General features: G+C 38.0%; 1 protein-coding gene across 1 annotated transcript in view; it reads left to right on the forward strand.

Moving 5' to 3' along the window:
* Window positions 1-12,526, forward strand: part of Spef2 (sperm flagellar 2) — a 166,246-nt gene that overhangs the window by 103,113 nt on the left and 50,607 nt on the right. Inside the window, exons 22-24 of the mRNA XM_059276634.1 lie at window positions 422-549; window positions 630-768; window positions 7,216-7,353. Coding sequence (XP_059132617.1) covers window positions 422-549; window positions 630-768; window positions 7,216-7,353 — 405 coding nt within the window. The remainder of the gene's footprint in view (window positions 1-421; window positions 550-629; window positions 769-7,215; window positions 7,354-12,526) is intronic.

Raw genomic sequence — 12,526 nt, forward strand, 5'->3', positions numbered from 1 at the left:
CCCACATACCATGTGATTATATGGAAAAACTTAGAGTGCTGATCAAGACCACGGCAGCCCCTGGCTGAACAGTGCTGGTATTCTAGAACAAAGCACAAACAGAATTAATATTGCGAGTATTATAATAACTGGAGTGCAGGATACTAAGACAGAAGCTCAGAGGATCTGAGGATAACCTTGTAAACTGATTGGGCCAGGGAAGGATTTCTACAAGAAATAATGTCTGTGCTAAGACATGCAGATTATCTGGAAGAGGAATTATCTTCTTCTGGAGACAGATGAAGACTAAAACATTCTAGAAGATGTGCTCCAGGCAGTTGCAGTTGGGACTTGATCTTGATTACTAATGTTCTTTTGACCCAACTAGTCTGAGAATTTTCATTTTCAGAAACACTGACTTCTATGCTTTACTGTTTAACAGGAACTGCCTTCCTTTTTAGTACCTTACTGGGAACTGATAGAGAAATCCTACATAAACCACATCAAAACCGTACTTCGGTATCTTAGAGAAAACCAACACACTATGCTTTCTTATTTATATGAAACTAGGTAAGTAAAGTGCCCAAAGTCAGAATTTTGTCATGATTAGGTAGGACAAGGAACCATCTCATTCCCCTCCTTACTTACAGAACAAGTTTCAAGGAGTTTCTAAGGCGTCCAGATCACAAGCAAGATTTTGTATCTCAGTGGCAGACTGATTTCAACTCGGTTCCTGAAGACCTGTGGGAAGATGAAGAGACCAAGGCTGAACTACACCAAAGAGTGAATGTAAGGACTGCTATGACCTGCTGGGCCAGGGTCGCCTCGTTTTCATCTCCTCACCTCTACACCCCCACTCCATTCCCCTTTCTGTCTTTGGGGATGACAGCATTAGGAATTAGATTTGAACTTTGACCCAGTCACAAAGGACTCCACAAAGGACTGGCTGCTCTGCATTTTGGGTTCAGAATTCATATACGGCCCAGTTCTGAGAAGAGGAGCTGACATCAACATTGCAGGAGCAATCTTGGTATCTGCTTTGCAGACTGTCCTCCTTTTTGTTGGTCCACCTACTGTGGCTGCACCTCATGTTATTACATGCCCATCCTGAATCTAGTTGCATAGCTTAATAGCAGCCCGAAAGAAAATGGGGACAACCCATACTTGCCTCTATTGCCTAGATCTTTTGAAGTCTGTTGACATATTATACATATGTTTATATCTCCATCAAGTACAGTAATTAGAAGTTGGAAGGCAGGTGGATGTGTTTTTTTTTTCTTTTTGTAAGTTCACAAGTCAAGTGTATTACCTTGATGCTTTAGGGAAGGGCTTCTAGTGCACAAGAACCCCCATTCAGTTTTGTAGCCTTCATGGCCCATGTGTAAATTGACACCCTCCCATATCCCATCAGAAGGATGTCTTGAGCCTATCTTATGTATTGGTTACAAAGAGTCAAATATTATTGTGATCTTGTGTGACACTATTCCTCAGGAAATGTGTCTAGATAGGGAATCCAGAACAAAAGTAAGGATGCTACCACAGTCCAGCTTGGTAAGCTATTGTGGTTCCTTACAGGAGTATTGGTGAGGGGTTACTTCCAGGAGTAGACGTGGCACAAAGGTCATTTGGATTGAAAGCTTACCCAGCGTGAGTGATGGCTCACAGAACCTGGAAACCTGGAGCTCACTGCATAACTTGCCAGCAGCTTGACAGGTTGGAGAGTGTCCCTTCCAGGTGACTCAATCACTCTCTGCCTCTTTTAGGCAGTTTGAATGGTCGGAGCCTCTTCTAGGCAGCATGACTGACTTACCTGTTTCAAGTTGGGAGTGCCTTTCAATAGTCCCTTGTGCTTTTATAAGCTTGAGAATAGAGTAGTTCGATGTATTTGGACAGTTTCGGGGACTTCTTTTAAAAATATTATTCCTTGAGGATTTCATATAACATATTTTGATCATATTCACCTCAACTCTCCTTAACTTCATCAAGATCCCTACCACCCTAACTCCCACAAATTATCTTCTTTTATTAAATTCAGTTTGCATTGTCTCCTATGCTTCTGAGTATGGGCCACAACCGGAGCATGGTCAAACTATCAGGAGACACACCCCTAGAGAAAACAGACTCTCCTTCTTCCAGAAGCCACCAATTGCCCATAGAAATTCAGTCTGGGGTGGGAGCTCATGAACCCCAACTCCATGCTAGAATTTTAATTGGCTTGATCTTGTGCAGGTCTTATGCAGTCAACCACAGCTGCTGTGAGCTTTTTGAGTACAAAAGTTCTATCATGTCCAGAAAACACTAATTTGTTCCAGCCCTCCCCAACCTCTGGCTCTTAACAGTCTTTCTACAGTCTCTCCTGAAATACTCCCCAAGCTATTGGATGGAGCTGTGATGTTAATGTAGCTCAGGGTGTTCACAGCTGGATAAAGTTATTGATGGCATTTTTTCCTCCAGCAGTCTACACAGCATCTTTTAGTACTATGAGAGCTAGCATGAAGGGAAGATGCTTTCTGGTCAATACTGACTTGATTTCTCTAGGTCCTATGACTAATAAAGGTGGTGTCTTCAGCAGTAGGGTCTTACTATCAAGTTCTGGTCAGCATCTAAGAGCAATGACAATAACCTGTATTGTTTGGGGGAGGGGAGCTCTCGGACACCTTAGTTTGAGGGACTTCTCCAGGCTTCTGGGTTGTTTACTTCCTGAATTTTAATGAGCTTTTGTTTAGAATTTCCTGACTCTAAGGAGCTGAGTTTCTCTACAAGATATTTCACCTCCCTTTAGAACATCTTGAGTGAGTTAGTTTGTTTGAGGCAAGATCTCACTATATAGCCTTAGAAGGTCTAAAGCTCACTGTGTTGACCAGGCTGACTTCAAACTCACATAGATCCACCTGCCTCTACCTCCCAAGTGCTGGGATTAATGGTCTGTGCACCACACCTGACCTAGAATATCCTGAGTCTTAACCAGCGTCCTTCCAAGATCAAATGTATCAACTGGGAGGAGATTTTTATACAGGATTTCTCTATATTCATTTATATAACAAACATATTGACAAACTCTACCTCAGTGTTCATCATTTGTTCAGGAAATATTAAAGCATTTATTATGTCCATAGTACTAGGGTTTAACAGGTAAAAACAAAGTCTGCGACTCCAAAATATTTTCATGCTGGTAGCCAGGAGACAGAATAATAAAAAAACAATAACCATAAGGTGAGTGTATTGTTATGTTTGTTTTTTAAATCTATGGTGGCATCAAGGAAACAGGTAAGAAGCTGAAGCATTTCTGTAACTATTTTGCTTGTTGTGGATGTGGAAATCCTGCTTAGAGACATTTGAATGGACTGAGGGCAGGGATACTGTAGTGAACCACATGCTTATGCGGAGGAAGGTTTATCAGGCAGAGTGGGGAACAAAGGCAGAGAGATCAGGAGGAGTCTTGATGTGTGTGGAGGCTACCAAGAAGCAGAGAGCAAAGTGAGCATGGACAAGAGGGCTACTGATGAGGTCAGAGAGATTGTGTGGGACTATATTACCTAAGGCCTGGGGTCATTTTATAGTATAGACAGGAAGCCTTGATTTATGGGTTTAAAAGCTCCTGTAGGGAAGTGATAGATCAGGAAGACCAGTTGGGAAACCTATTTGTGATCTCTCACAAAAATGGCAAGGCAGCATGATGGCTTTGATGACGGGGAGGTGCCAAAAGCTTTAACCTAAGAGGTGTTCATCTGTTACCTATTCTTAAACATTCCACCAAATCAGGCATCTAAGCCGGGAAGTGGCACATGCCTTTGATCCCAGAACTTGGAAGACAAAGGCAGGCAGAAGTCTGTGAGTTTGAGGCTAGCCTGGTGTACAAAGCAAGTTCCAGGAGAGCCAGAGCTACACAAAGAAAACCTGTCTCAAGGGGAAAAAAAAATCATGCATCTAAGTAAATCTTACAACTGCTTTTTGTTTCTATCTTTTGCCCACCCATTCATAAATTCAGCCTTAAAGTGGCTCTCCTGTATTTCTCTTTCTCATAGTAGATGGTTGCTGGCAGAGAATGGGGAAATTTAGTAGTCCAAATACGTCATTTGTTTCTTTTATTCCTTTTCTAAATCCAAATGCACCATATTTTTCTTATAGATTAATTAGATAATGAGTAGAAATTATAAAAAATACATTATCTCTGCCAATAAGAGCCACTATTATTACCTAGGTATATTCAAGATATTTACCACTCCTAATTATTTTCAAAAAATGGTAGCATATTATACATATTGCTCTTCTCCATTTTTCATTCATCAATACATTAAGGTTTTATTAATGAATAAAATTTCATCTACAACATTTTTATGACTAAAGTACATGAGTAGTGAACATTATAATTTGTTGAAGATGTCTCCATCATTAACATATTTCACTAAAAATGCTGTTATGTGCCAATTTTAATATAAAATTATACCATAAAATTTCAACCAACTACATACCTCTGACACAATTAATAATAAACAATTTTCTTGGGCTAATTTTTAAGAACATAAATAAAAAGTAAAATTATTGAATGAAAGAGTATGCTTATGTTTAATATGTTTGAGACATGCTGAGAACTTACAAATTCCTATTTTAATTTAGTAAAAAGTTAAAATTTTTAGTTTAAAAATTAACAACAGACAGTTCAATTTTACTTTAAGCAACAGGTAATGTGAATGCATTCAATGTTAATTCTATCATATTTAAATGTTTGCCAACTTAGCAGGTAAAATATTAATTTTCTTAAAATTTGTATTTTTCCTTTTGGATTTGAAGTTAGCCTTTCTTTCTTGTTTAATGGCCATTTATTTTCTTTCTTCCAGATCTTGATTGTGATTCCTACTAACTTTTCTGCTGAAATCAGCTCTCTTTCTTGATTAGTATGTCTTCTTTATATATTATGGATAAATGCCATTCATTGATGGTATATTATAAATATATTCCCAGTTTGATTTTGATTATTTGAGGTGAATTTTTATGCAGAAAGTTTTTAGTGTTTATGTAAATAAAAATATAAATTTTCATTATAATATCTTTACTGGCCAATTTAAAAATATTCCAACCTATGGTTAAATATAACTTAACCTTTATTTTTACTATTTTTATAGCTTCACATTTTACTTTTAAATATTTAAAATAAATAACTATAATAAGGATCTCATTTAATTGTTTACAAAAAGCTAGACAAATATTTTAAGATGATCCTCAGAGATGTCAGCATTGGATAACATATACATGTGTGCACGTATGATATATCTATATAAAAATATATATAGTGTATGTGTGTGAGAGAAAGCGTTTATTTACTTGGAATAATTTTGTCTGAATATGTGAAAGAATGTATATAAAATATAGTTTCAAGAAGAATACAGAAATTAAACTTGAGAAATGAATTAATGAGAATAGAAAACATAACTTGACTACTTGGCAAATAAGGAAAATAAACATTAAAATTAAAATACCAACCCAGATCCCAGGCCAAAACATTGCTGGCAAGCATGGCCAGGCAGGAACAAGACAATGCATACTCTTTTGACAAAACTTTTGTTATTAGGATATATTCATGGATTCTAGGAACCAAGTATGATTTCTACTTGAGAGGTTTGATATGTTTGAACTTAAGAAACCTCGTTCAAAATACTAAGACTTTGAAACAGTAGATCCTCAGCAGTAGAGAAAATGGTAAAGCCTAACAAAACTTCCTTCCCTTGACGGCACGAAGAGTTAAAGTTAGGTTGGAGATGAGGCTGCTATTGTACATCCATTTTTTTTTTCTTTTGGTTTTTTAAGACAGGGTTTCTCTGTGTAGCCTTGGAACTCTATAAATCAGGCTAGCCCAAATCCAAATCTGCCTTCCTGTGCCTCCCAAGTGCTGGGATTCAAGGCTTGCACCACCACACCAGATTTCAGGTCCATTTTGTAAACGCAGTACAGGTAATGGTGGTTGAAAAACCAGCTCTATCCTTTCACATTTTTGTAGTTTATATGTAGATGATCTTGAAGAAAAGAAACGCTGGAACTACTGTCACTAAGACATTTGCATCCCTTTCTCTGCTACAGTCTTGACACAGTGATTGTATAACGCAGCAACAGTCATTTCTAAATACTGAGCATGCACTAGTTGCGGCCACTGTCTAATTTTATCTGCACATCAACGATCTTAGGTACTCACCAGTAACTATCCCATTCCATGGGTGAAAAGATATGGCAATGAGATTAGCATGATACTTGGCAGCAGCAATGTCATCTATGTCCAAGGATCTATCCTCCCCCATTAAACCGTTTCTCTGGGGAAGGATTATTGGACACATGAAGACAGAATGATAAGGTGTATCTGCCTAGAAACAATTTAACAACCACAACAGCCTCTTAAGCACTTTCCATCTCCAATTCTTCTTTTATCTACTATCAATTCTGATGCATAACATAGTGCTACGCGTTACTGGCCCAAAGATTCACACCCTAGCTTCACCATTTACTTACCCAAGGAAAATGCCTTCTCTATTCCCAGTGTCCTCTTATAAAAATAAAGATAATGAGCCACCTCATGTTGCTTTCAGGCATTTAATAGGTGATGCAAATATGTCAACAACACATTTAAGAAGGATCCAATACACAGAACCACTATAATTTTGACATTATAATTTTTGCATACTTATATATAAATTGTAAAATAAATGAAATATCTCTGAATGCCCATATTATAGGTCAATTACAATGTATAAATATTATGCTATACATTGTCCTATTCATATTCTTTCTTACTATTCTTAATCTGATATGCTGCTGAGCTGTTGCTGAGCATCCCATTAATCTCAAACATTTTTCTGGTAAATGATGCCCTATCTCTGATAGTGAACAAACTAAGGTCCTTGGTTCAAATGCAATGCTGTATTTTTTTCCACCAGCAATACACAGGGTTTTTTTTTTATTTAAATAAAGTGATTTTCAACCAAACAAGATTATTAACAAAAAGCTAACACACAAATAGAGCCACCTATGGATAATGTGATGGGAATGGATTTATGAGAACTATGGGCATATGATCTGAGAGAGCAAGAGATGTGATTGCTGTCTGAATAAATGAATCTAACACATGAACTTGTCAGGCATGGTTCCTTTAGGGACATCTCCAGAGGCAAAGGATCTCAGGTGCATGGTACCGAAGCTGCACAAAGCATGACTCCCACACACAGCCACGCTGTTTCTCTTTCCACTCAGGATCTACGAGACCGCCTGTGGGACATCTGTGATGCCAGGAAGGAAGAGGCGGAGCAAGAGAGGCTTGATATCATTAATGAGAGCTGGCTGCAGGACTCTGTCGGAATAACAATGAATCACTTCTTTTCCCTGATGCAGGTAGGAGCAGCCAGACACAGTGACACAGACTCCCTTTGCAGCCTTATTCCTCATGGAACAACTCCTTCGGGAATGTTAGGGGTCTGCTCAGGCATCACTTTGCTCATAACACCCTGAGTGGTATGCATTCTCTACCTGGTATGCATTCTGGCTTGCCAAGAAAATTAGCTAAGAAAAAATGTGTTTTTATCCCAGCCAAGCAACCACACAGACAGTGTATCTCAAGCAGATACTTGCCATTTCTGCTTCCCTGTGTTTGTTTTGCGAGACTGCAGGGATGCTGTCTTGAACTGGGATGTTTACTTGATCAGACCCGCAAATACTTAAAGGTGGCCAGCCAACTTAGTCCAAGAGAGCTGCCCTGCCATAATTTCTGGGATACAATACAACCATGGGTACAATTGCTGTGACAAGGAAAGAAAGTGCTGACTAGCCTTTAGCTGACAGATCCCTCAAAACAGTGCCTATAGAAAGGTTTTGAGAGATCAAGGGTTGAGGCAGGATGAGGGGTGAGATCAATTGTCTTTGTAATGTTTAAGCTTTTAATTATATGCATCAGAGTGTAGCTTTGGGCACCTGCTCAGTGCCTGTGTAGACAAGAAGAAAACTTTGGATCCCCCTGAGAGTTGGGGGTTTTTGGTAGCTGTGAGCCACCTAATGTAGATGCCGGGAACTATAGTCCTCTGAATGAGTGGTACACTCTCTTAATTCTGAGACACCTCTCCAGCCCCAGTTGTGTTTATTAATTGAACTTCCTCCTATCTTCATTGTAGGAGATAGGTTTACAAATGAAGACATCCACAGAAGTTACTTTCCTTCTCTCATATGGGAGCCTTGAAATGCAATCTGCCTTGAGAAATAACTGTACTTCAAAGACAGTTTTTAGAGCTAGAGGAAGGCACTCCTTACTTACAAAACTGATAAAAGGCCTGTCTTAAAATATATTTCAAAAACACAGACAAAAAGCTTTACAATGGACTAGTTTCCTAAAGTACTGATGGAGGCCAGGGGCTGAGTTTGGGAAAAGCCTGTCTAAAATTATTCATGTTTAGGGGACTGTCAAGGCTATCTTGTTCAAACCATGCTTAATTTTTGTTGACAGGAGAATAGTTAAGAGGGAGAATGAATGAATGAATGAATGAATGAATGAATGAATCATCTATAATTGATTAACTTAGAAGATACTTTAGGATGTTAAAATATCTCTGCTTATATCTTTGACTTAGACATAGTAGGTGTTCAGAAAATCTCTTCTAAACAGATAACCCATCCATTCTAGTAATCTTAGCCTTCAAAGGGACAATCCCTGCTCTATGGGCAGGTCTGAAAAGTCAACAGAAACCTGAAGAACACAAAAGCCTCAGGAATTATAGCAGCCCCCACCTTTCTATTTCCCTTTCCATGGTTTCATTTGCCTTTATTTGACAACAGGTATGTGGGGGGGGGGGGTTGTTTTGCTTTTCTGTTAAAATATAACTAACCTACTGATCTTCTCATCAATTTATTTGATAGATGAATTGATTTTTTACTGTTTTAGAACCTCTGAAACTTCTTCTGCAATGAAACCTAAATCTATGTTTCCTCACCATCCACTCACATCTGGCTTAAAATAAACTGTCTCCCATATTCTATAGGGCAAAGCTGTGCCTTGTATCAACAGTGACGAAGTAAATCTTTTGGTGTTCCATTTTGCAACATTTTATTCTGCTTTATCCCACTTGGAATGAAAAATCCCCCCCTTTCATTTCATCAACATTGTGTATTCTCTCTTTCCATTATTCACTGTCTAGTTTACCAGATCATCCACTATGGTTTCAAAATACTTTTGTTCAAGTAGCCCTTATGCTGGAATCTAATGCTGTCATGATGCTTAAGCAATTCATTTCATGTTGTTTTTATGACATGACATGGCCATTGCAGTCATCTTATATCTATACAAAAAAATGAAACATAGCACAACAGATTCTTTAGGAAAATCTATGGTCATATCACTTTCATTACAGTATGCTGTTATCATATTCTGTTATTAATTCTCAGTATGTCTGATTCAAGCTTTCTCAAATGGATATGAGTGCATACAAACAAAGGTATTCGTCAGGTGTTAAATAAAGTACTAGGAATGAAGTAGAACTATATTATTTCCAAGTGGGAGGTTTAAAGAAATCAGGATATCAGAACAAGAAAAACTATGAAGGCATGTTAGAATGCTGGATTATGAAGATAAGATAGATTCAAAAGAGTTTCAACCAAAGGACAACATGGAGACATTGTTAAGCATATTATTAAGTGTATTAAGGTGTCCACTTAGCACCATAATGCATAGTTTACACAAAGGACTAAGTAAAGTGCCCAACTAGCCTAAACTCATCTGAGAAGAAGCTTGGGACACCAGTTTGAAAAAGTAGGGAGAAAACATTATGAACAGGTTTTACCAAATGCTTATGGAAAAAGTAGCTACAATCCAATAATGAAGGTACAGTAGACTTTCATGAGTCACTTTCATGAGTCAGAGCCATAAATGACTCCTGTGGAATAGGTAAGACTCTAAGAGTTCACTAATATGTACATTTGAGGTTCTTATCCTGAGACATTGAACCAATGCCCACATCAGACAAAATAAAATAAGGTAGCATAGCAGAGTACATGCTGGGCACTACTCTCAGAAATTTCCAGTAGAACACTGTAAACTGTCACAACAGCACTATGCTGAAGGTTCGAGTGTCATCCTCATTCCATAGATAAGGAAACAGAAGAGAATGGGGTGGAACTATTGGCCTAATCATTGCATCTAGACTGAGCGTGACTGCAGACTCAGTATTCCTTCTGGAACACTACTATGTCAACAACACTGTCCAAACAGTTCAGCTTCACGAATAGAACACAAAGAGCTTTGTTTAGCACTGCTCAATAAACCCTGTAAAAACCAACTGTGGACATGCTCACAAGTAACTATCATCTCAGCACATGGAGAAAGAACGTGGTGATGGGACAACCCATCAACTACTAGACAGTTGAGGCAGCCTGCATTTTGTCCAAGACGCTCAAAATCAGAAGCCTTATTAATGTTTGTCAAGGACAGAAGGTAATAAGCCTTGAGCAAAGCTTCAGTTCCATGTGCTAGCTCACAAGCAGCTAGATAATTGCTTCCAAAAGTGGGTTCCCTGGAAACTTGCCTTCCAAGCTGTTCCAGAAAATGTTGCAGTTACGTAAGTGACTTTGGGAAGTGCGGCATGACTCTACCTATCCTCCTCTCTGGGAGATTGATGAGCCTGCTGACATATTTAGAAACTAAGGTGCTCCACAAATAAAGAAATCATTTTGGCACATTAATATTCAATTTCGAAACTTGCTTGACCTTGGGAAGTTTTTGCTTGTTCATTCAACAGATATTCATGCACAGCCTCTGCAACAAGTTCTCCACACAGTGAGGTTTAGAAATGCTTTTCTAAGCTGGCACTGGTGCAAAAACCTGTAGGTCACACCTACCCAAGAGGCTGAGGGAGGAGGATCACAAGATCAGGGCCTACAGGCAAACAGGCAGTTCATGGTTAATCTGGGAAACATAATAAAATCCCATCTCAAAAATAAATAAAAAAGGAAGGCTTGGCATATTGACCAACCATAAAGTAAAAATACTTGTTTAGAATGCTGGAGGTCCTAGGTTCAATCCAGAATACCACACAAAAAGAAAAGCAAAATCTGAAACTCCAGCAGCAAAGAAGCCACGTAACAGAGGGTTATTTACTTGTTGTAAATATAAGAGGAACCCTGATTAATTTTTCTTAAAGGAGAATTCTGAATATGGTGTGGTATCCTATTCAAATTTGTTTATATTTTGAATCAAGTTGTTCCCCTTAAGATGAGTTAATATTTTATACAAAACAGTTTCTATAAAAAGAAAAGTCTTAGGGACAGATCCCAAGACAGTTTCAAATACTGATTCTATAAACTACAGTCTCCCAAACTTAGTGATTAATGAAGAGTTCTAAGTTACAGAAGAAACACTTGCCAGGTTTATCACTTTATTTGCCCAATAGTATTGATTCAATGACTAATAGCTTTTTGTAAATGCCCCACACACACTTATCTTTAATTTTCCAAAATTAATTGTAAATATTCAATATGTACATACTAAGTTTAGATTTGCATCTTATTCATTGTAAATGTGATATTGTGTGAGTTCCCATGTGTATAACGTAATCAAACAATTTTCCATGCAGTTTTACAAAACTGAAAATTTACACATACCAATAATTTTCATTAAACTGTGGGGTAATTCTGTGTAAGAATATTTTAACTCAATGATAAAGAAAAATTTATGGGTTTCATGGCCACTTAAATTTAAAATAATATATAAATGTTAGTCTTATTTTATAATATAGACTCCAAGCAAATGTATGAATTTCCACTTCTTTAAGATATTTAGCTAGAAGAGTTTAATATTGTAAAAAGCAGAAACAATCCATATATCATATTCTCTATAAAACAATCTTATTTCACCTGTTTTTTTTATTGTATACTACTATGCAAAAACAGGCATCCCTTCATTGTCAATAGTCAATATGGTAATGCAAGTCTATTTCTGAATAGTTTAGAGACATGTTTTTCTTTTTCTTTATTCTTCTCTCATATGATGCATTCTGACCGCAGCCTCCCATTCCCTCTCACTACCTCCCTTTTCCCCCAGATCCACTGGTCCTCCCTTCAGAAAAGAGCAGGCCTCCAAGTGATATGGAATCCCTTTATTAATGCCCTTGGGCTACATTTAGCAAAACTTTAAAAAGTTTTTTTTCCTTAAAAATGAGCGAGCGAGCAAGAGAGAAATCTAGCTCTTCAGTGAACTAGTTTTGTGAATTACCTCTGCATAGAAGGCCCAAGATTTATGGCTTCACATATCTGCTCACACAACCCCACCAACCAAGGAAAGTTGGGGATAATAGGTACCTCACCAAAAAGAAGGACCCACACACCACATGATGTAATAGAGAGAGAATCAGTTGGAAATCCAGGGTCTACATTTGTATCATTTTAGGGATGTTTAGGGACTCACAGTATACATGCCCAGTGCATGTGTGCCACCAGGGCAAACCTGAACTAACAAGGAGATGGCACACATGAATAATAGCTGATGGTTTCACAACCAACTCCTCTGAACTCCTTGACTTCCTCCAAG

The sequence above is a fragment of the Peromyscus eremicus genome, chromosome 11, assembly GCF_949786415.1.
Source record: "Peromyscus eremicus chromosome 11, PerEre_H2_v1, whole genome shotgun sequence".
NCBI classification, from domain to species: domain Eukaryota; kingdom Metazoa; phylum Chordata; class Mammalia; order Rodentia; family Cricetidae; genus Peromyscus; species Peromyscus eremicus.